The sequence below is a fragment of the Jaculus jaculus genome, chromosome 8 (genome assembly GCF_020740685.1).
Source record: "Jaculus jaculus isolate mJacJac1 chromosome 8, mJacJac1.mat.Y.cur, whole genome shotgun sequence".
Classification (NCBI taxonomy): Eukaryota; Metazoa; Chordata; class Mammalia; order Rodentia; family Dipodidae; genus Jaculus; species Jaculus jaculus.
The window spans coordinates 37,426,357-37,451,735 of NC_059109.1; the positions used below are offsets into that span (position 1 = coordinate 37,426,357).

Below are 25,379 nucleotides of genomic sequence, written 5' to 3' on the forward strand. Positions count from 1 at the left end.
GGAGGGAGGGGATGGGAGTGTCAGGGCCTCCAGCCACTGCAAACGAACTCCAGATGCATGCGCCACCTTGTGCATCTGGCTTATGTGGGTGCTGGGTAACCAAGCCTCGAACGAGGTCCTTAGACTTCACAGGCAAGTGCTTAACCACTAAGCCATCTCTCCAGTACCCCCCAACTTTCTTTCTTTCTTTTTTTTTTAAAGGCCAGCAGTGGCCTAGGAAGGAGCAACCCCACCTTTCTTTATGCATCATATTGATATGTGCAAGTGTATGTTCCCCATTCATTTATTCCTCGTATTGATATCTGTAGCTAAAAGTTCCTCACTGTATTTATGCTTCATACTGATGTCTGCAACTGTAAGTTCCCCACTTCAGTTTTGATTTTCAGACCTTGGTAAGTATTCTTGAGTTTGTATTCTTTTTTATTTGACAATAAATGCACCTTGTTCTGCAAGAAGGCTGTTGTAAATTAGCTGGGATATGTAGTTTGCTAGAACCTCATATAGTAAACTCAATCCCTTTCTTGCAAGTTTCCCATGATTGATTTTGGCATTACCACTGCACATTTTTTTTCATGTTTTCCATCATGACTTTCAGTTTTTATAAATTACTTAGACATGCATTTTTAATTTCTGAAAATATGATTGGGGGACTGCCCTTTCAGTAATTAAATTTTAATTCAATTACCCTTTGCTCCTATATAGTCTAGTTAAATCATGGGCAGAACTTTTGACAATATTATAGGATCCAAGAACAAAGCTTAGTGATCAGTCTCAGCAAAGATGGGAGCTTACACAAGTGTCCTCAGCTTTGGGATGGGACCCTAAAGGGACATCACCCTAAGAGTACATGTGAACTGAAAGCAATGAGCTCTGAATAGCAGTTTCAGATTTACCTGACTGGCATCAAATCATTGTCTCCTTGAAGAAGGAAAACTTTATTTAGTATTTTAGGATTTGTTACTAAGCAATTTTCCAAATAGTATGTTACTATTGCACAGAATTTTTAAGATCTAACTTCACTCAAGGAATTATTAATATTCTACTGTGAACTTATTTGTAAAGAAATCAAATAGAAAACAGAATTGAAAAATACATGGACTTAGCTCACTGGGTGAATTTAGTCCTAAATTAAGCAGCAGTGAAAGGAGTGTGTGCACTGAAAGAGAGTGTATAAGAAAGTAACCAGCATGTAGAAGAATAAGAAGATGAAACATATGAAGACAGAGTAAGAGTTAGGGCTAACATTCACTGATTGGGAATCATAAGAAATGGAGGAGAAAGGGAAACATCAGCGTTTCAAGAAGTCATGGTTAAGCATGTTTCCAAAGTGGTGGAAAGTACTAAGTCGTATATTTACAACCACCAACTTCCACGCAGAAATTTATAATTAAGCTTCCTGAAAGCCAAAGATAAATGAAAAATCTTTAAACTAGACAAAGGAATATGACAATTATAATTAAAAGAGCCATAATTTGGCTATTGCTTGATAACAAACAACCGGCCTGTGCTGGAATTACTAAAAGAAAGTGATTCTGGATAGGGGAATGGAGAAGAAAGGATTTAACTGCAACAAAATGGTACATTTGGAGGTAACTTTGAACAAGCAGAGACTATATGATAAAAGTAAAACTGTCCTGTGAAATTGACTGTATAAATAGACAATACACTCTGTTATATCCCAGAAGGGGGGTTGTACATAGTATAATAGCATTTTTTAGTATTTTACAATCATAATCACCTAATTTATATTAAACATTGACAAAATGAGGGCACATATGGTAATCTGGGTAATCATTAAAGGAAGAACTAAACTGCTTAACTTGTAAGCTATAAGAGGAAACATACTGAGTAAGCACCAAGTGAGTAAAGAGAACACAGAAGAGACAGTTATGTGGTGGGCTGAGTTAAACCTGGGTATGTCAGGCTTTACACAAAACGTCCATGATTTACCTGCTGGAAACAAAAAAATACACTATGTATATGTAGATAAACATGTTAGAAAGCCCCAAGACAGGCTCTCAGTTATTTGGTTTCCTCAGAGACACAAACATAACTCAGTGGGTAAATGGTGTGTGTTCAGTTGTGTATTTGTAGGAAAGTAATAAAAAACAAACCATGACTTCTGTCTTGACACACAAAATTAATTGAAGATAAATTGTAGATCTAAATGTAAAAGCCATCACTATTAATCTTCTAAAGGAGAACACATGAACATATGAGTATGAACAGGTAAAGACAAGAGGAAAGTGTTGAACAGAGAAAAGAATAGATGAACTAGATACCATCAAAAGTGAAAACTTCGGCACCTCAGAAGGCACCAAAGTAACATGGAAAGGCAAATGGTTAACTGGGGACTGGAAGCAAAAAGAACATGCAGTAATGGTACACCCCTCTGGTGTTGAAGTGTGAAAGCGTTACAACTGCCTGAAAAGTTGTTTGATGATCTCTGTTAAAACTAGGAGACTATATGCAAGGTGACCCTGGATTCTAAGCTTATGTTTACACACATGAGAACTGGGGTGAAGGCACACTAAGATGCATGAGAAAGTTCACAACAGTGTTATTCTATATACAACAGACTGTACTCATTTATGACAGGAAATGAGTGGCTGTGCCTCGATTAGTGTGGATGTTTCCCCCAGGTATGCTGTGAGCAGCCAGGTTCAAAGAGTGAACAGTGTGCACTAATGGGTAGTGCTAACATCAAGAACACATGTGTGTGGTAAAATTCTAAAGAAAAGTAAGAAAAGATCAGAAGAGTTAGTTTTTCTGGGTCCAAAGGAGTGGGTGATTGGTTATCGGTGCCTTTTGGGGTATTTATAGTATGCTATTTTACCTATGTGTTTGCATGGTTTTATTTCTTCTATAAATACAAATTTATTTACTGTACATTTATTCTGTGTGTTTTTGTTTTATTCACAGGTAATTTTTAAAATGTAATGGCATGGATAAATGTTAGCATCTTAGGGGACAAAGGCATATTACAAAATAGTATGTTTGACTACTCAAAATTTTAAGATGTTTTATTCATATTCATCTGTCACAGTGTAAACAGAGGAAAGCTCTAGTCTGTAAGGGATGCTGACAGTGGATATGTGGCTGTTATACAGAATGCCCATTCTGTTACAAGTAGGAAACTCTTCGTTAAGTGTTGGTTTATAAAATAAGCTTAGAAAGGGTGTTATTTGTTTATACTCAGGATGTTCAGGGAAGAAATGAAATAGATACTTGATAGAAAACTATAGCATTTGAGTAAGACACAGAGCCACTTAGAGACACTTGCATAGTCGTGGTGGTTAAAATGTGCCTTAGCTGTAGGGCAAATAATGGAAGGTGCCTAACAATCTTTACCTTTGCCTTTTTTTAGTAGTCAATAGTTCCTTTAATGTTCAACACAAAAAGAACACTGTATTTTGTGTTGTTAATTCAAGAAAAACTACATTTGTTTTTGTTTTTCAAGGTAGGGTTTCACTATAGTCCAGGCTGACCTGGAATTCACTGTGTAGTCTCAGGGTGGCCTCGAACTCACAGTGATCCTCCTACCTCTGACTCCTGAGTGCTGAGATTAAAGGCATGCATCCCCATGCCCAGTTTACAATTTGATTTTTAAAGAAAGGAATATGATCTAAAACCCTTGAATTTGGTCAAAGCACTTGACCTTCTGTTTCTTCAATATTTCTATGAAAAAGGGTAACATGTGCCACCTTTCAGGGTTGTTTGGGATGTGATGTGACATGTAAGTGCTTGAGCCAGGATATGAGCATATGTGACTTCAGAACCCATTTTAGGAACTGTTAGAAGACAGATTATGCAGAAATTAAGAAATAGAATTAGATGCAAATTTTTAGTCCCAACTCTTTTTAATTTTTAATTTATTTATATTGAGAGAAAGAGGTGTGTGTATGTATAGTGTGGATATATACAGAGAGAGAATGCATGTACCAGGACCTCCTTCAGGTCTGCAAATGAACCCCAGACGTATGTGCCACCTTGTACATCTGGCTTACATGGGTCCTGGGGAATTGAACCTGAGACCTTTTGCTTTGCAGGCAAGTGCCTTAATGCTAAGCCACATCTCCAGCCCCCATCTCTTAACCATTTATCTAGCTGTTTACTGTGTATTTTACTTAACTTTTCTGCCTTCATTTTTCCATCCTTAGAGTATGGCTAATACTGTGCAGGCATAAGGTAGGAGGTAAGGAAAGTGATGGACTCTTACACTGGCAGAAAGTATAAGTAGTTCACCCTAGGCTCAGTGTCTTGGTTACATCAACATTTTCCTAGTCTTTATTGTGTGACCCTTGTTAAAGCTCTCTTCTAAGAATTGGCATGCCACTGTCTCACAGAGGTCACTTCTCTGCAGCTCTGTTGAGTTGGATAAGACTGAAACATTTTAGAAGTCAGTTGTTTTTGTCACTATGAGTTGTACTGGTTTTAGTTCCAGCCCAATTTTACTCGCACTGTATGGAACTCCTTTATCTGACCCTCCAGACCACAGGAAAAACTGGTTGCCATAATAAACTCTGTCCATGGTTTTAGCTTAACTCCAAGCAACTTAAAAACATTTTCTTCTTTTTTGTCCCCTACCTAACAGCATTGCCTTAATTTATGCAGTGATCCCAACTCCTGACCAAACTCTTGTTTTTTTTGTTCCTAAGTTTTATTCATGAATTCATACAAAATATTCCAGACCAGTGTTTTAATCTTCATCTTCCTCCTCTTCTTCATCCTGGTTAATCTGGAAGTAAAGCAATTCATTACTCTTTGCTGTTAGCAACTATGCACAACCAATCACGTAGGTTATTCTTCTTCAAATATTTTTTGGTGAGATATTTCAAATACCTTTTGGAAAAAGGCACCTCAGAAGTTACGGTGGTCTTGCTCTTGCTCCTCTCGATGGTTACTACCCCTCCACCAATGTTCCCAGCCTTTACATTCACTTTGATTCTCTCTTGGAGGAACTGCTCGAAATTGGCAGCATCCATGATTCCATCTTCTACAGGGTGGGTGCAGTCGAGGGTAAACTTCAAAACCTGGTTCTTTTTTTTTTGCCCCCCTTCGCCACAAGCTTTTTCACGGGCGCCATGGCGGCAGCGGAGGCAGAAAGGGCTGACCAAACTCTTGGCTGGAACTGTTTATTCTTGAATGTATTTCTATAGCTTCATCTTCTTTTGTTATTACAACTGGTGTTTCCATCATTCTTTTTGAAACCTAGAGCTTGACCAGCAAAGCCATGATGGTTAACAGCCACAATCTATTTTGTTGTACAATAAGGAGAGGTTTCTATCACACAGAAATATTGAGCATTTTAGTTTCTTAGGTAGTTTCCACATATTTAGTCTTCATTTTGCCATTGTTTTCTGAAACTTGCATCAGAAACCCTTTGTATGATTTGCCTGATAAGTTCAGATAAACCAGGCTTAATAGAAAAATTTTTTTAATTAAGTGTATTTTATTTGTTTATTTGAGAGAGAAAGAGGTAGAGAGTGAAAGAGTTTTTCAAATGTGGTTTCCAATTTTAAAGGGAAATTGAAAAAAAATTAGACCAATGAATTTATAATTGTATTTAATCATTTCTCAGTACTTTTGACTTACTAAAATAGTTCTGTAGTTATGTTTTAAGTTTCCTCAGCAAACATTTATGGGTTTCTGTGTTTTTGCTTTTTCCTTGAAATAGGATCTCACTCTGTAGCCCAGGATAGCCTTGAACCTGTGGCAGTTCTCCTGCCTCAGCTTTGCAAGTGTTGGGATTATTATATATTCACACCTATTCATACAATGTGGTATATGTGGAAAGAGTTAGGAGCCAAATCTTTATGCTGGCACTGAGTAAATAGACATGGCACCATTTTCATTTCATTCTCTTTAAACTCCTCATGACATACTTAGGAGGTTTACTCATGAATAGAACAAAGTTAATTATTCAGTTTGGGAAAGTTATTTAAAGTATAGTCTTTTCCTGTAGCATTTAATAGGAAAATATCCCACAAATAGTCATTTTCAAGATATGATATCTATCTTTTGAGAGCAATCCAAAAGAGTAGCAATATTTATTGATTGCAGTTAAGAGAAAGAAACTGTTCTATTTCTAAATATTAAGAGTTGCGAGGGGAAAATCCCATTTGGGAAGAATATGTCCAGGTGGCTTCTCCACCCAAAGTGTGACCCTGGAGTCCCTGATTCAGGAAGCCTGAGGTCGCCTTTGGGAATGCTGCACTGAGAGACCTCGGCTTCCTGCTACAGTCTTCTACTTTGAAGCATACCCGTGCCAGTGGCCCTGTTCTACTGGTCTCTCTGTTCCACTTTAAGGGAAGGCTGACATTTTTCTTCCTGAATCTGGGATACCTAACAAAATCAATTTCAAAATGCCAACAATGAACAAACTGCATGTTTTCTACTGTTTATGGGACTGAACTCTCATTTGTTTCTTGTGTTCTTGCTGGCCCTTGAGACACCATTGCATACTACAGATATAATATGCAGTCATTCAGAAGTTTGTTTTTTTAAGCCCAATATCATGATTCTTGCATGGAGACCATTCATATTTCCCCTTTCACTTTTTCTGTCCTTGACCCAGCAGTAGGGAACCTTTGTCCGAGATGCTCATCTGAACAACTTCTCCACACTTGTTTTCATGTTCAGTTAGATTGCAGGGCGGCTGCCTACCTTTGAAGCTCCCTTCTCCTTTGTTTCTTTGCTGTGCACTCCAGTAATTAACTTTGTCCTTCTTTTATTTGTTGCAGTCAATCGCAGGCCACTCTGCTGAGCATCTTCTCCCAGGAGTACCAGGTTAGAAGTTTTCTCCTTTGTGAGGGTTGACAGGTGCCTAATTGAATGATGAATGTCCCTTTATTTCTTTGTAATTGAACTGCCAGCTCTCTGATTGGGTTGGAGGATGTTCTCCTTTCCACATCAAGCACCGCCTGCGTCTCAGTGGAGGCCTGCCAAGCCTACCCATCCATCTGTCTAATAACATCTAGCCTTTGCTTATTTGGTGGACCTGTAATAAATTATGCTAAACCATTATTATTCTGACAATAATAATTTCCCTGTGTTGCGTGGCTCCATGTGCTAAATGTTTGCTGACTTGCACTGTCAGTGCCGCTTCCCATTGCTGACAGAGATGATGATAAATGACCATTGCTGGAGTGGCAGAAGGCAAGAGAGGCAGAAAATGGAGTCATTTATCATGGGATGACAGGTGTCAGTCAAGTGGCAAGTCTCTATGGAATTACTTTTTGTAGTTTTCAAATAAGTTGTTTTTAAGCAATGTTCTTCCTGGTTAAAAATGGCAATTGGATTGTAGAACTAGAGCACAGAGGACTTGATGGAATTGAATTGAGGGAAAATTAATACAAAGGTTGAAGGAGGGAACAAGTTTTTCTTTGCCCTCTGCAGCCCTAAGCAAACTTATTTAGATTCAATTACTGTGACCCTCGTGGCTTTTACATACACACTGTACTTGTGGTGTCTTTGGAAGACATCTCAGGCAAGCCAGAGATTAAAATGCATAATAGCTTCATGGGGTAGCTGGAAAAAAAGTCCTACCACCACCCAGGTCCCCAAGCTATTATTCATTTTGCCCTATATGCTAGCCATTGGGATGAGGAAATATGTCATTGTTGTTCTTGAGCCTAATCTGTGACACCACATAGAGATTTTGTGTGTGTTTTCTTTCAGAAACATATTAAAAGAACACATGCCAAACATCATACTTTGGAAGCGATTGAAAGTTATTACCAGAGGTATGATTTGCCTGCCCCACTAGAGGGTATTGTGACACTTATTAGTTACAGTAATTATTATGTATAAATTATTAACTAATTATTAAACTAATTTTCTAGACTGTATTTCAGACATCTTGTGTTAGGTTTATTATTTCAAACTTTTAGTATATATGTGAATGAATTTCCGTATGGCAGTGATGTTGGCTTGGGTGTGTGTGCCATACCAGATGAGATGAAGTTGCACTATTCTTGAATCTCAGTGAGCTGCTTAAAACTTTTCATAAGGGCACATCTTATCTAGATGCATATATTCTCATATACATATATCTTACATATGTGAGAGTTCTCAAGACAATTTTCATTTATTATTTAAATCAGCAGTCTCAAAAATAAAATTGAATTTTGATGTAGGATTTTGCATCATAAGTATTGAATTCATTGGTTTGGAAATTTTAAAAAAGATATTTGCCAAATAAAGACATATCATATTTTAAAGTTGAAAAGAAACTCTTCGGTGTTAATTCAATAGTGTAAGGTCTAGACAGTGTTTTAATTTCAGCCTTATTTGTGATAAAGTTTGATAGGGTTTTAGCCTCTTATTTTGAAACCAACAGAACTATTAAAATAGCTCTGATTTTCTTAATTCTAGAATTTGTACTGTCATAATGACTGAATACTTTATGACAATGGTATGGTTTGCTTTGGAAACAGTTGGTGTTAAATGTGTCAAGGGCATGTTGGAAAGAAGCACTGGAATATGCTCTTAAGTGGTAGTCAAGATGGACAGATCCACCTTTCTGTGCTGAGAGTGATGTCAATAGTTATTGGAGGATGAATTTTGTGCATAAAAATTTGTGAATAATAAATATGTAGTTAAATATTGTTAGGATGTTCTGTAAAGTCATTCTTAAGGATTGAGATGTAGAAAAGTTACTGAAATAAGATTTATTGAAATTAGAATTAAAAGTTATTGGTTCTGCTAATGGTAAAAGATATCCCCTATTTTTTGAGTAATTAAATCAATCCCTGATATGTGCTTCTTTTACACATACACATATGCACATACTGTGTGTAGAAGATTTCTTTACCTTGGTGCCATTTGCATTTAAATTTAAGTCAGAACCTACATTATACATTATCAGAGTGGCCCACACAGTTCTGTGAGGCTTACAATTGCTTACAACAGTTGAGCCTCAACAACAACAAAAGGAAAATTACTTTATTACATTGATAAAAAATATTTAATTCTTTGTTTCAAGACATGGTGTCATTAAGTAGCCAGGATGTCCTCAAACTAAGTAATTCACATGCCTCACACTCCCTAGTGTTGAGATGATAAGCCTTCTTCCTCAATGGGCGTGTGGTGAAAGGTACACACCTGTGTTGTAAACATTACAGGCTGTCAACAGAAGACCACAGGTCTCTGCTGAGACTTAAAACAGGGGAAGGTGGAGTTTTCTAGTGGAAAGTGTACTCTTGACATAGAAAGGTGGAGTTCTGCTGTAGGTAAAAAGCTGTTCCCTGACACTCACTTGCCTCCTTTTAATAAGGTTCTCTTTAATTAGATGTTTTCTGAACTCTCTTAAGTGGTATTTTTTTACAAACTCAGCTTCATTAAAAAATATGTGCATTAAGCCTAGTGGGACAGGCCTATAATCCCAGGTACTAGAGAGGCTGAGTAGAGAGAATCACAAGTTTAAGGCCAACCTGGAGAAGACCCTGTCTCAAAAAATAAGAGGCCTTGGGATGTATAGCTTACTGGTAGAGCAAGTGCCTGCCTAGAATGTGTGAGTCTCTAGGTTAGATCTCCAGTACTAAAAAAAAGAAGTGTATGTAATTATTGATGTGTGAAAGTTATTTTTAAAGGATTATATGGATAGTGCAGGTCAGAAATAAAGTTTAAGTATAGTTAGTTATTAGGTAATGAATAGTTGAATGGGTAATGAGAATATAGAATTTTTTGCATTTATTTACATTTATTTTAAATGAAAGTCTCCAGTCTGAGGAGGCACAGTATTTGGAATAACAAGAAATGGGGCTGTAATAATGGGCAGAATCAGAAGCAAGCTGTCAGGCCTGTCAGGCCAGCTTCTTGGTTGAACACCTTGCTCCCTCCACGCTTTGTGCTTGGGAGCAGGCTGGCCAGGCTTTATCTTCAGAAGCTTGTTGTTTTGAATATGTAGGTCAAATGTCCTGGGTTTTGTTAGATAAATTGTCTTTGAAAGGGTTTTGTTTGTTTTTGAAACAATTAGAATAAATGCAAATTGTGTTTTATCAAAACATATTTAAGCCATTTGAAAATGTTAATACCAACTTATTTAATTTTTCATTTATACAACTAATACCCCCTGTGGTGAAAATTAAGCACCTTTGTGATAGTATAAAAAAGAATGAATGATTGCCCATAATTGTGCCACTCAGAGATAACTACTGGTTAAAATTTCATGCCAGTCTTTTGACAACCCATTTTTATATAGATGAGGTCATACTGTCTGTGCAATTATGAAACTTGAATTTCATCTTGGAAAATGTATGGGACGTAATATTATTTTGTGAAAGCTTTTTTCTTTTATTGGTTGCCTCAGTTCCTCATGTGGAAAAAAATAAATATTTTCTTAATTATTTCCCGTTGAACCCTGTAGTTCCCAGTATTCTGATGCTGTAAATAATAATACAGCAAACATCTTCATGCTTGCCTCTGCAGTTTGGGAGTTTATTTCTGTGTCTGTAATTCCTGGTGAGAACAATGTGAACATTTAAACATCGATCACTTGTTGCTGAATTGCTGTTTAGAACTGTATGGGCCAATTCCTAACGAGCAGTGTGCCTGTGTTCCTGCCAGCATTGAGATTATGTTAGCTGGGAATCAAAGTCTCTAGTTAATTGAGAGCATCCTGGTTAAATAGAATTTCATGGGATCCAAATAACAGTGGGAAATATTTTCTTAGACTTTTGAATCACTGAGGAAATCTCAGGTCTCCATGCTGTATGTTTATTGACAGCTCAGTGTTCTTTGAATGATTCTCTGTTCTTTCACATTGTTCTGTTTTGTTTCCCAAGAGGAATGTTCTTGTTTAAGTTAGCTCTTCCAACTTAGTGTGTATGGGCTTTTGCACACACACCATAGTTGCTTGTCTCATTGCTATGAGGAAGGCAAGGTTTTCTTAAGCGCATGTTTGGAGGGTAAAGCCCATTGTAGTGGGAAGTCATGACAACAAGGACATGCACCTCTTCACATCTGGGCCAGCCAGAAAGCAAAGAGCAAGGAATTATTGTTCTCATCTGGTTTCTTCCTTTTTTTTTGGTTTCTTCCTTTTGATCCAGACCATGGGATGGTGCCATCCACACACACGGTGGCCTTTCTTGCTCAGTTGAACCACTCTGGAAACACAGTCAGACACACTTCTGGGCAATTGTAAATCCAGTGTCAATATTGAAGGCTAACCATCACAGCTAGTCAGATTTGCAAGTCCTCATCAAAAGCAAAGCTTAGAAATATTTTACAAATATTACAAAGCTCTAGACATAGTCTTTTATTTCCTCCCTTCTCATCATCAGCCTGACTGATGGGGACAGCTTTCACAGCTGTTGTACAGAATCAGATGTTCCTGTGGGGAAAAGACTTGTTGAAATATGACTTTGACAGTACAGATAAAAGTAGCCTCTGAAAATCTATACCATTGTGATGCCTGTGAACTTGATTAGATTAACAAGTGTCAGAAGGTCAGTTCTGACTATGGGGGTGTTTCCAGGTAGGAGTAGCTTAGGAGGGAAGTCCTGCCCTGTATGTGGATCATAGGGGGTATGTCTTTGAAAGTTATGTCTTGTCCTGGCTCCTTTCTAGCTGCCTTTCTTAGCTTGCTGGCTGACATGATGGCTTCTGTTACTGTAGGCCTAGAAGCAATGGGCCAGATAGCCATACTATAAAACCATAAGCCAAAATAAGTCTCTCTGCCTTTAAGGTATTGGGGGTGCTTTTGTTTGTTTGTTTGAGAAGGGGCATTTGTCACAGAAACAAAAAGCTAATATACTCACCCTTTGGTTCAGTAGCACCATTTATTATACATTCAGTATGTCCTAAGTATTCTGCTAACAACTGACCATATATATATGAATACGATACAATATCTACCTTTACCAATTGTGTACATAAATAGATAAAGGGCAGTAAGAGAAGTGTTAACAAAGGCATGTCTACACAATAGAGTGGAGTTACATCAGTTATAGATGTGGGGTATTCAGAACAATGGTGACTGGGCAGTCTAGTAATAAAAGAATGCCTCTACTAATTTGTTGGGGAGGGGAAAGCATTCTACACTGAGAGAAGACAGTGACAGAGCTAAGGTCTTTTGAGATGGGAAGATGAGCCTAAAAAAAACAGGCAGGTGCAGAAGGTCTTCATCAAAGGAGTTTGATTTATACTGAGGGAGGGGAAGTAGTAAACAACCAGTGGTTTATTTTAAACAAAGAATAATCATGTTTTTGATTGGGGTAAGTAGTTCTGTGATGGTATTGTCAAATAGATGGTCAGTAAGTACCTGGAAGTAGAGAATTTAGTAAGCCAGCTTTTAGCGTAGTTCAGGTGAGTGACCCCCATGACAATGATGGTAGGTATGGGTTCTTGAGATTTTTAGAGGTCAAAGTCAACAAAGGAAGTATTTGGATGTTAGCATTATCATCCTGGTAGGGTTTTGAACTTTTGCTTCTAGAGCTATTATAAAAATAGTGCAGATCAAATAACTGTCTTGGATTTTGTGTGCATGTGATACTGGGAGTTGAACCCAGGGTATCATGCATACTAGGCAAGTCCTCTAACACTGAGCTAGATTGTTAGACTGCTTTATTTACTTATTTGTTTGTTTATGGTTTTCCGAGGTAGGGTCTCACACTAGCTCAGGCTGACCTGAATTCACTATGTAGTCTCAGGATGGCCTAGAATTCTCAACAATCCTCCTACCTCTGCCTCCCAAGTGCTGGGATTAAAGGTGTGTGCCACCACGCCTGGCTAGACTGCTTCCAACATGGCTCAGGGAAATTTTGTGGAAGAGGGGGCGGAAAGAATGTCAGAGCCACATGTTGGGTCAGGATATGCAGAGACATTTATCGTACCAATAACTGTGGGATAACTCCACAAGGCATGACCCATAAACCTCAACAAGGAGGGGCCAATGGGGAGGGGGTAGGTCATGGATGAGCCTAATAATGGTACCAAACTGCCTGTATTTGCTGAATAGAAAACTAATAAAAAAATATATATATATATACAGTGCTCTAAGAGCCCTTCTGCCTTCTCATGGCTAAGAACTCTCTTTATTCTCTCCTCTTTCCTTCTCATAATCTAATACATTTTCTCTAAACCTCAAACATAAACAAATAGGCCTGGAGAGATATCTTAGAGGTTAAGGCACTTGCCTGAAAAGCCTATGAACCCAGGTTCGATTCCCCAGGGCACTTGTAAACCAGATGTACAAGGAGTTGCATGTGTCTGGAGCCTGTTGCAGTGGCTAGAGGCCCTGGTGCACATGTGCACTCCCTCTCTTTTTCTCTCCTTGTCTTTCTCTGCCCCTTTCTCTCTCTCAAATAAATAAACAAAATGTTATAAATAAATGTATCATGTTGTCTTATAGATTAAGTCTCATGCTCTACTGCCTGAGCTAGCCAGGTACATTACTGTTTTAATAATCATAGATACTAATGGGTTTTTCATAGTGAAAGTTATAAAAAATCATAAAATGGGTCTTCTAAGGGTCTCATTGCCCACCCTGGAAAACTAGAGAATGACTGTTTTTCTTCAGATAAGACTCAGAATGGAATCAAGGTTACCTTCTGCAGTGTTCAGGATGAATCATTTATGCTAGGATCACTTGAATGTTTTTGTAACCCTACCCCTAGGAGCTTACAGTAGCATCTGAGAGAAAGATGAACCATTATAGCTGTGTTAGAACTACAGTGTTGTAGGTTAAGACAAGATCCTATGATGGTACAGAGAAAGATAGCATTAGGTATTTCTTTTTTTAAAAATTTTTTTTTGTTCATTATTTATTTATTTATTTGAGAGCGACAGACATAGAGAGAAAGACAGATAGAGGGAGAGAGAGAGAATGGGCGTGCCAGGGCTTCCAGCCTCTGCAAACGAACTCCAGACGCGTGCACCCCCTTGTGCGTCTGGCTAACGTGGGACCTGGGGAACCGAGCCTCGAACCGGGGTCCTTAGGCTTCACAAGCAAGCGCTTAACCGCTAAGCCATCTCTCCAGCCCAGCATTAGGTATTTCTGATGTCCTTCCTTCATGTTTTGTTATTAGCATGACACTTTCATTATCTACCTGATAATTTGAAATTTGGCCAATCTGGTACTTTGGAAGGACAATTAAAGCTAACAATGGCCATCTGCACTTCTGAACTGTTATAGGAAAGAGTTAGGAAATCGATTAGGGAATAAATATATTCAAAGAGGTCTACCTATTTTAACATATGAGGGCAACTTACCAGTCCCTGGTGTATAAGAGCTCCTCTGCCAGCTGGAGCCTGGGAGACTTCCATCTGTCCCTGTGGATTGAGCTGACCTGATCTGGAAGTTTCCACTCTATCAAGTTTAAGGAGACTGTAGATATAGTAGGCAAAGGGGATCAGTATTAATGTTTGCCTATATCCTGGCCATTGAAACTTGATAGAGGTTTCCAGTAAGTGTTATTAGAATCAGATTAAATGCAATAAAATCATGCAATTTTGACTCACAATAATTAGAGGCTCACTGACCAGCTCACCTAAATTTAAACTTTATCATAATATTTATAATGTATTTATTTCCTCTTATTTTTTAAAAGTTTTAAATATTTTTAACATTTATTTATTTATAAGCAGACAGAGAGAGAATGAGAGAGAATGGGCTTGCCAGGGCCTCTATCCACTGCAAATGAATTCCAGATGCATGTGCCATATTGTATATCTGGATCTGTGTGGATACTGGGGAACTAAACCCAAGCAAGTGCCTTAACCTCTGAGCCATCTCTCCAGCCCTAATTCCTCCTATTTTAATGCTGTTTCTAGATTGTAATGTTTTTGTGATGGTGGCCACAAATGGTTTGTTGCATATTACCTCTTTGAAGAAATAAAACCCTACTTATAGCTCTCAAAAATATTTGAGGACTGTAAAAATCAAGTCCTAAAGTATCACCATGGAATGAAATGTCCTGACTCAGAATTGCATCCCTTAATGAATATGCATTTTTGATGGTTGTGAGTAGACATTTATTTGGTATGGCTTGACCACATGGTTTGATGAATTATCCCTCAAGCAAGTACATTGTGGTCAATTTCTCATTGCTGGAATGAAGCACAAAGCCAAAAGCAGCTTACAAAAGCCTTACAGTCTTGAGGGCAAGCTTCATGATGGCAAGGGAAGGATGGTAAAGCAGAGGCTGGACATCACTTCTGCCACAGCATGTGGAAAACAGCAGCAGTAAAATAAGCAAAATTCTGGCAAGGGGAAGTTGGCTATAGAACCCCTTAAGCCCGCCTCCAGCAACGCACCTCTTCCAGCAAGGCCCTACCTCCCAAATTGGCATCAGCTAGGGACCAAGCATTTGAAACATGTGAGTTTATGGGGGACACCATCAAGGCTATGAAATGGTTTGTATAAACTGAAATTTGCACCCTACCTATTTTGCAGGGACTATATTCTTTAAATCATGCTTGCCATGTTTTGGTACTTTTGTTCAACAGTTTTCCCTGCTTCTGGATCTGTTCTCTGAAACACCCTTTCTTTTTTTCTCCATTGTGTTTCCAAAGCTTTGATTTCCCAGTTTCCTATATAATATATTTAAGAAGGGTCTCAATATGTAGAAAATGGATTGATGAGAATTATTTTGAAGTTCTGATAATCTTGAGATTCTTCCTACCTTAATTTTGCTTTCTCCTTCCCTTTCTTACAGGAAAATTATATGCCTTCACATTATAATATAAGGTAGTGTCTGCTCCTGGCAGCTGTATGACTGATCTTGTTGATTTTGTTATTTTTTGCTATCAAAGATCTTTAATTAAATCATATCAAACAAGATAATTTAGAGAAAAGAACCCATATATATAGTCATGCTTGGTTGTCTAATATGGTTTTAAAATTTGATTATTCATTGCTAAAGAAAAAGCATACATACATATATATTATATAATTTCATTCTATACAAGCCAAGAATTGTTCTGGACACAATAAACTGAATAAAATCCAATTTGTAACTCTAATGAGGCTGTCAGCATATACTAGGGGCTAAACTAAGATAGTCTCACCCTTAGCCAAGGTTTTGCTATCCATGGCCCTGGTTAACCTGTGATCAGATGGCTGTATTATCTTCCTGATGATCAGCTGTTAGGTCTCAGTGTCTATGTCATTTACTTCAACTTGTCTTATTACATAGGCCTTGTATTATCTTACATCATAATCATAAGAAGGGTGAATAAGTTTAGCCAGATATTTTCAAAGAAATCACATTTGCTTAACTGATTACAGTTCCTTTATTGTTATTGTCAATCTCTTACTGTTCCTAATTTATAAGCTAAAGTTTATAATAAGTATGTGTATACATAGGAACTAAATATAGGGTTAAGTAATTTCCATTAATTCAAGTATTCTCCGTAGATAAAGGGGACATCTGTAGTATGCTGTGTTCCTTGATAGAGAGATATGCAGGGTGCTTCTTCATTACATATCAAGGGTCGTGAGGAAGGTGACATCTGCATTGAATCTTGAGTTGTACAAGTTAAGGGTAAGGGTAGGGAATAGTGACTAGAAATGAAGCTGGGCAGATTAAATAAGAGGAGATCATGGCAAGAATGGGGATGTTGGTCTATAATCATATCTGTTTAGGAGAACGAGACAAGAGGATCATAGATGCAAGGTCAGCCTTATGGGCATGATGAAGACTTTTCTCAAAGAATGGGAAGAAAACAGCAAAGAAAAGGCTAGGAATATAGTTCATTGGTAGAGTTCTTGCCTAATATATACAAGGCCCTATGTTTAATGCCAGTGAGGTAGCAAGAGAAAAAAAGAAGGAGGATGAAGAGAACAGAGAAGATAAAAGAGTGAAAGAAAACATAATAAAACTATATTATCAAGAACTTTATAGTTTTTGAAATTGAATGTGAGAATTTTGAAGTGGTTACAGAAAGAAACAAAAATTTAAATTTTTGTTTTTAATAGGGTCATTTATTTGCCATGTCTGGGATGGATTTGGGCTTAGAGAGAGAAAGAGAAAGAGAGAGAGAGAGAGAGAGAGAGAGAGAGAGAGTGTGTATGGGCATGCCAGGGCCTCCTGCACCTGCAGATGAACTCCAGATGCATGTGCCACTTTTTGCATCTGACTTTAAGTGGGCACTGGGTAATAAAACCCAGGCCCTTATGCTTTGCAAGAAAGTGCTTTCAACCTCTGAACCATCCCTCCTGCCCTTGATTGTGTTTGTATTTTGTAGGGCAGTAGGTGGGACAGAGAGCTAGAGGTTATTATAGAACTTCTGGGCAGATAAAATGATTGCTATGGCCTATCAGCAGTGTGGAGATGACAGCTGTTTCATTTATTTATTTATTTATTTTGGTTTGATGAGGTAGGGTCTTATTGTAGCTCAGGCTGACCTGGGAATTCACTATGTAGTCTCAGGGTGACCTTGAACTCATGGTAATCCTTCTACCTCTGCCTCCCAAATGCTGGGATTAAAGACGTGCACCACCATGCCCAGCTTCATTCTTTTATTAATAGGGTGTCAGTAAGCCTTATGGAACAGGTAAAGAAAAGAGTATGGGGGCCTGAATACTTTTTTCAAGCTTTGAGAGTCAACTTATCTCCTTTCCACATGTTGGTTGTCTGTGGTATAGAGTGGTGTGGCTAGGATTTCAGAAATCATCTCTGTTCAGTTTACATCTTAAGAGGTTGAAACAGTGACAGCTGATGTGGTTTTACCTCCTGCTTCAACTTCAGCGAGTTGTTGGTTTTGAGGTAAGTTGTTTTTGTTCTTCTTTTCCCTTCAGTGCTTTCCTGTGACAGGAGCATACTTTAACTGGAGACACGAGTACACAGGGGATGCTGACAAGTCTATACTGGCCTTTTCTTGTCATGGCATTACCATTTGGCTTTGTCTTGTCTAGGTACCTGAATGGAGTGCTGAAAAATGGAGCTGCCCCAGTGCTCCTAGAGCTGGCCAATGAGGTAATGCTATTGTTATGATTTTATTTAAACAAGCTTAAAACCTGAGGGGCCTATCTAGAGTAGACTTGCTTAGAATTGTAATTAACTTTTGAAAAAGAAAGATTTTGAGGTGCATTAGACACTTAAATTGCTCCCCGGTCTCTTTGTACTTTTAATAATTGGACAAAGAACTTCATGTATTAATAAATCAGTTGACATAATTAGTCGACTTCTTTTAAAGGCAAATGTATAAACAGCTCCTCCGTTTTTTATTTTGTGGAAAATTTCAACCAGAAAGCTCAGAACATGCTCTTAGCATAGGTTGTCTTAATTTGGTGTGAGAAATACCTGTGTCAAGTAAAAAGATGTATGCCAAGAAAATATGGGAATTGTTATAAAAATGGATTGAGAAATTGGATACTTAACAATAAAACATTTACTTGATTTACTTTCTGTCTGTAAACTTTTATGGTAATAAAGGATAAATACATGCCTTATAGATAAATCCTTTTCTATAAAGAAACCCAATTTTCTTATTAACACCAAATATAGAATGATTTATTGAACTTACTTGTTAACTCTGATCTGCTTCTGTTTGGGGAAGCAACTAACAGCCTCACATTTTAAAGAGGAAACCCTAAAGATTTCCTGTGGATGAAGAAACAGTAAAAAGTTCATAATAGTTGCAGAGAGCCTACCAAAAAATAAAATATTTAATTCCTAAACTCTAAAATATTTATCCACTGTAATAAGAGCAATACAATATTTAGTCTGACTTGGAATGGCGTATGCAAACCTCACAGGGATAGAATGAAATGTACACTGTTTTTGTGTTACATTATAATGGAAAACATAGAAGCAAGGCAGAAAATGTGTGTTTGCATTAAAAATGACTTCGTGCTCTAAGCATTAAGTGTTGCAGTAGCAGCAAGTTCTACATGTTATATTAGCAAGAAAGGATGTCTTCTCTTACAGCGTCTGTCTGTTCTACACCACTGCAGTCGGCAAATGAGCAATTACCCATCAGTTATGAGAAGGTTTTAATAGTCTAGGCAATGTCTACAAAATCTGATAGAATAGTTAACATGCAGAATGGATTTGTCATCTCCTCCTAACAAAATATGTATTTTCTTTCTTTACTTATTTTCTATTTCGGCAGCAAGCTAGCTCTTAAATATCTCTACCTGTTTTTTTTTTCTTTTTTCTTTTTGCAAGTTAATACTGTTAGTAATTTGAGGTATGTGAGCAGTAAGTAAAAATTTAGTGATTATCTTTAATGAGAAAGAATAACAAGCTAAACAGATTGTAGGTGAGCATTTAGAAAGAAAGTGATATCAACATGGTACATCTATTTTTATAGATGATCAAGTTGAAGACATAGTCTCATATAGTAACAGTTTTTAGTCATTTGAATTTTGAATGGCTAGTTCTGTTGAGTTTATTTATCTGACCTTGACTGGCATCTTCTAGTAATATGGAAGAAGTTAACCCACTACCACATCTTTTCCACATTAATAAATCTATCATTTGTCATGACTATATAGAAGTATTTAGCTCTCCTTAAAACAATAATTATTTGAAGATTTTCTTCCTCTTTGGCTGGGGGTTTGTACAGAGGGCACAACATTTTCTATGAGGTTACTAACAGATCAGGAAATCTGGTATTGACTGGTACTAGATTATGGTTTCTAAACAACAAGCAGGCATTTTTCTATTCTAGTTAATAGTTAAAGGATATACGCTTGCATCTGGTGACAATTGATGCAATGGTAATACTTTATGAGTCAATATATATTTAATCAGTGGAGACTATAAAAATTGATGAGAAATGTATAACTGGTACATTCTGGTGTGCAGCAGCTCTCTTAGACAGGAGCACTGTATTGTTGTTGATTGGGGGTGGGGCCACATGTGGCTATTGTAGATGAAATGTGTAAATGATGAAATGCATAACTGGCACATCATGGTGTGCAGCAGCAGCCCTCATAGATGTTGCATTATATTGTTGATTTGGGGCGGTATTTGTGGCCATCATAGCTTTCATAAATATCTCAGTACTACTTTTCTTGTTTCAAGGCTAAAACTGAACATTTTAGAAAATCTCACTTTGTTAGTGATAATAAGATCAGTCATTCTGTTCTCTCCACACAAATATTTTCAAGTTAGATTTGAAGCACTATGAATTTTACTTACATGCTAAATTCTGACATGAAGCATGATGGCCCTATTTCAGAGAAAGATGGACACATGATTAATATGAAAATTAGGGAGATGCAAGTACCTGAACTAATAAGGTAGTCCTTATTCAGGCTGGGCTACCTTCAGTAATTTCACCATTTTTCATGTGTCAGCTCTGATGTGGGTTACTAAGAATAAGCAGCTTCGCGGAAAGCATTTTTTTCTACTTGGGGAGTTTAAGGGCATCCAAGTACATACATATTTGAAAAAAAAATACTCATACAAATGAAGCTAGCTTTTTTGTCTAGTTACTAAATCAAGGTAAAATTTTGGTATGAACATGGGACTTGAAAGCCTGTCAAGAAAAATTCCCCATGATAATATATGAGAAATATTTCCTGTTTTATACCCAAGATAAAAAGGCTTTCTTTAGGGAGGGCTCATTACTCTTAAAAACATATGTATTTTTCTGATTAAATTAAATCAGTGGTTAATAAAAAGCTGAGGAACAAAGAGAGTATATATACTAGTTCTGTTATCTAAAATGATCACTAAGCTGAGTGTCCTTTGTTACTATTTGATTCTTTATTTAAAATAAGTGACCTTTCTGGATTTGCTAAGTCAGTAAAAAACATTTCAGATAAGACTAAGTTTGGTGAGTTTATGTTTCAGATATTATTGTTGTCTTTGTATTTTTATATCTTTGCAAAGTAGATATTTTTCTTATACCAAATAAAATATATGTAAGGGACTTAACAAATTTGTTTCCTTAAGATTAAGAAAAGTCAGTAAAAAAAATTATGATTTTTAATGGATGGGACATATGATTCAGATTCTGAACAGTGACAAAAATAACCAAAAATCTTTTTGTAAGATTTGAAATTACATTCAAAATAATGTAAATACAGACAAATTGAATAGAAAGAGAAGGCTAGTAATAGTTGTATCCAACAGAAATAAAAAAAGAGATGGGAAATGCCTATACTACCGTTGTAGGTAAATAGTGTTTCTAAGTTGTTCTGTCCCTTTTGCCCCAATATAACATTCAACAAACCTGACCTATTACCTGACCTATTGTTCATTTCAACAGCTTAGATCATGCTTGTTACAGTTTTATTGCAGTGGAAGACACCAAGGGTGGGAAAGATTTTAATGAATGTTTCTTGCTATGGTTGATTAAAATTGACTTAATCTTCAGTGTTGACACAATATTGGAATATCAACTGCTTGCTCAACTTGGTGGTTTTAATTTTCTACTTCTGTTTTGTAAAGGTGGACTATGCACCCTCATTAATGGCTCGGATTATACTGGAGAGATTTCTACAGGAACATGAACAAACTCCACGTGAGTTACTTTTTTTTTTCCCCCTTTTAATAGTACTCTTTTACTCCCTTCCCCCAATTTAAGAATAATTTACACAGCATTTCAAGTCACTTAATGAGAGCCAGATTCCAAAACAGCTATCATGAGCAGTTAATGACAATTGAATGCAATATAAAAGACCACCCACAACTTAAATACTCTTCAGAATAATGCTTTCTTCTTTGTCTAAATTCTACATTCACCTCTCCATTCAGCTAAATAGACAATGTGTATCAAACTCAAACACTGATTCATCTTTCCTATAGAGAACAAGATACATCACTTAAAAAAACCACTGTCAGGAACTGGTTCTAAAAGAAACATTCATCCTTTTTATTTTAATTCAGCAAGACTGGAGAAATACTACTTTCAAATACAAAAGTGAATTTCACTGATCTTCATACAGGAAAATAAAAAAGAAAAAAAGAAAAGAATAGAGCTACAGGAGGAGGCTCAAGCCTAAATTAATTTGCCACTGAAAAAATACATTTTGTTATTTTCTCTGTGTCAACTGCATGATTAAAACCGGCTGTTAAGTGAGCTCTGGGGATGTGCTCGTAAAAGATTTATGAGTAATATTCAATGTGATATTCAAAGTGAGTCATGAATATCAGGATAATTGCTCTCAGTGCTGGCTCTTTTACTAGGCAGGAGTTTGTCAACTGCCCCATAAATATTTGCCTAGTCTCATGTAAAAAAGACAATTTCATCCTCTGCATTTTTATTACCTAGTGTAATGTTTACCTTTGGAGCTTAGCTTTTGTAGAATAGGTGAGAAGATTCGGAACATGCTTTTTGCATATAACCCTCCCTCTTTGAAGCAAGAGAAATACCTACTAAAATATCACAGAGGAGCACATGTTGGGTTTTTATTTATTTTTTATTTTTTTGTCAGGGCTCCCCCACCCCTTGGTTTTCTTTGAATCTGCAATTATCAGTGACTGGTGGCCCTGTTACCTTGTGAAGGTTTCATTTGAATGAATTAAGTACTTCCCCTAAAAATTCAATATCATTTCAATAGATGTAGCCTCTAAAGTAACCTGCAGTGGTGCTTCAGGAGCAAATCACATGATGTCAGAATGGTATGGTTTCGATTTAATCAAGAAAGAGATTAAAGTGGATGTGTGTTATTTTCAACTTCGCCGCAGCACCACCATTTGTCAAAGTCAACCTTCTGATTGCTTTGGACCTACTGCTATCCAGGTCTTGTCAAAATAGTAGTCAGCTTAGTCTGAAGCAGGTAGACTGGCCTGTATAGAGCAGTATCAAACACAATAAAACAGAACTCATTGACTTGTGAATTATGAAGTTAATAGGTTGATCATAAATTTTGTAGCCATTAATTTATCTTTATAACACTAGCATATCCTTGGTGCATTTTCCCTTCTACTTGGTGCCATTTTATATAGTAGAGTAAAATAGTACTGAGTCTGATTTTGATGTAAAATGTGTCTCAGCATTCCTATAATTCCAATGCTAGGATTAAATGTCTTACATGGGTACAGTGGAGAAGGATATGATCATATTTGGAAACATACCAAGGAAAGGGGATTTTAAGAATGTGGCTTGTTAAAAGGAGGCAGTGTGAATATTGTGTGCTTGGAGTACACTCTGATTATGAATAATCAAAAAACTGTGTTTTGAAATTGTTCCTTTCATAATTGGTTGGGTTAATGACTGCTTTACTTTGAGTTGTTACAGTAAGGTTTTTCCCCTTAAGTAAAAATCATGACAGATATTTGATGCTATTTTTTTTTTTTTTTTTTTTTTTTTTTTTTAGCATCTGACTAGACTATTGTAAAGCCACCTTTTGAACTCATACTTGCCAGTAATGGTTGCTAATCTAAAAAGCTACCAAAATAGAATTCTGGACTCCAAAGGGCTTTAAAACTCTCTTTTATTATATGACACACCATTATTAAAGGCTTCCAAAGTAATATAAAATGTTCAGGTTATTGCCATGTTGAGAATCCAGTCAGTTTGCTGTTGATTCCAGGTGTTCTTCCTTTTTGTTCATTGTCTCTCTCATTCTCTACCAACCTCTCCAAGATACTCTTTAAGATACTGTGGCTTATATTCTGACACTTTCTTCCCCTTCACAGCAGTGACCTGGCTGGCCTTTGGCAATGAAATTCAATGCACATGGCTCCGCAGTCAAATCATCAAATTTCCCTGTGTGTATATTAGAGTTTTGTAATGTGTTTCCATTATGAAACAATGCGGGGATAATTGTCTTTGGTAGCAATTAGCTAACAGGTTTGTTCAGTGCTATTGGCAGAGGCATCCATCATCCGCTCGCTGACCACACTTTTGTCTAGCAAGGACTATGGAGATCAATAGAATGCTATAGAGGGGAAATCACCTCAGCTTTAATGAGCTGCAAGTCTCAGTCAGTCTTGGCTTGTATTTTTAATTTTTTTTTTCTTTTTAAAATTAGAAATTAGGCAAAAAAAAAAAAATTCTGCTCCATGGGGAGAGGGAGAGAACTGTGTGTGTGCTGTTAGATCAATGCCATTTTAAACTTGTTTTTCTTGCTATAAAAAGAGCTAGAATGGCATGGGATGTACAAGCTATATTCAGTAGCATATGCTTTAATAATAACCACCTTCAATAAGTACTTTTGGTCTTTTTGTGGGAGAATTCTTAGAGGATCATAGTTCCCTAGTGTCTTAGGAAGAGTTATGACAAAACAAAAGTGGCATTCGTGAGAGCAAATAGTTATTGTCTTGGTGAAATAATACTTTCTCTTTTGTTGCTTTTTAGAACTTTTAAAATAAAGATATATTTAATTTATTTATTAGAGAGCAAGAGTGAGAGAGAGAATGGGCATGTCAGGGCCTCCAGCTACTGCAAACAAACTCCAGATGCATGCACCGCCTTGTGCATCTGGTTTATGTGCGCACTGGGGAACTGAACCTGGGTCCTTAGGCTTCACAGGCAAGCACTTTAACTGTTAATCCATCTCTCTAGCCCAAAATATGCATTATTTTAGACAATGTTATAAACATTGTTATAAACAATATTATAAATATTGCTATTGCCTACCCTCATAATAAAACTGACATAGTAACAGGGCCAGTAATACTTTGAGCAATAAAGACTAGGTATTGGAAAGGATAAGTGACCTGGCCATGGTTTGATGACTGTTATCACATTGAGACTGCTCTAGAACTCAGCTGAACTACTGTTACATGGAGCTTACCATAGAACTCGACCTAACTATGGGTACATAGACCTTGCTGTAGAACTCAGCCCAATTATTGGTACATAGAGCTTGCTGTGCAACTCAGCTGAACTATTGGTACATAGAGCTTGCTCTGCAACTCAGCTGAACTGTTGGTACATAGAGCCTGCTATAGAACTTGACTAAACTATTGGTACATAGACCTTGCTGTAGAACTCAGCCCAACTATTAGAGCTTGCTCTGGAACTCAGCTGAACTATTGGTACATAGAGCTTGCCCTAGGACCTCAATTCTGCCTAACTGAAGCATCTTTCTTTCTGTCTAATTAAACAATGTACTAACATTTGCCCACACTGCCATTTTCTTTTCCCCATGAGATATGAGTACCCTCAAGTTGAGAGTTCTGTGGGGATAATAGGTAGCATTTCCATGATTTTCTGTGCCTCAGAATAGCCGGGGGGGGGGGGGGTAGGGTCACTGGAAACTACTGTGAACTGTGGTCATCCCTACAAATATACACTAGGGCACGAAAACTTATCAATATAATCTGTGTTTGGGTTCCCATTATCCCACCTCTGCCACCCCCACCATTCTCAACCTCTACTAATCACAGACTATAATTCCAATGTACACGTGAGAGGCAGCTTGTGGTATTTGTATCTTTGCTTCTGATTTATTTCTCTTAACCAATCCCCTAACTCCATTTATTTTTGCTGCAAACGATAGAATACATTTGTTTTTATTGAAGAATGAT

The 25,379-nt window shown here is 37.2% G+C and overlaps 1 protein-coding gene and 1 pseudogene across 6 annotated transcripts in view; one reads left to right on the top strand and one right to left on the bottom strand.

Moving 5' to 3' along the window:
- The window catches only part of Cdin1 (CDAN1 interacting nuclease 1), a 247,415-nt gene that overhangs the window by 49,226 nt on the left and 172,810 nt on the right, over positions 1-25,379 (top strand). For 5 of the 6 annotated variants that reach the window (XM_045157234.1, XM_004668197.2, XM_045157233.1 and 2 more), the window contains exons 2-5: positions 6,744-6,789; positions 7,681-7,745; positions 17,861-17,921; positions 21,351-21,423. In XM_045157234.1, the coding sequence (XP_045013169.1) occupies positions 21,372-21,423 (52 nt within the window). In that variant the 5' untranslated portion in view covers positions 6,744-6,789; positions 7,681-7,745; positions 17,861-17,921; positions 21,351-21,371. The remainder of the gene's footprint in view (positions 1-6,743; positions 6,790-7,680; positions 7,746-17,860; positions 17,922-21,350; positions 21,424-25,379) is intronic. The other variant, XM_045157232.1, reaches the window with a different exon arrangement.
- Positions 4,642-5,086, bottom strand: LOC101616874 (annotated as a pseudogene).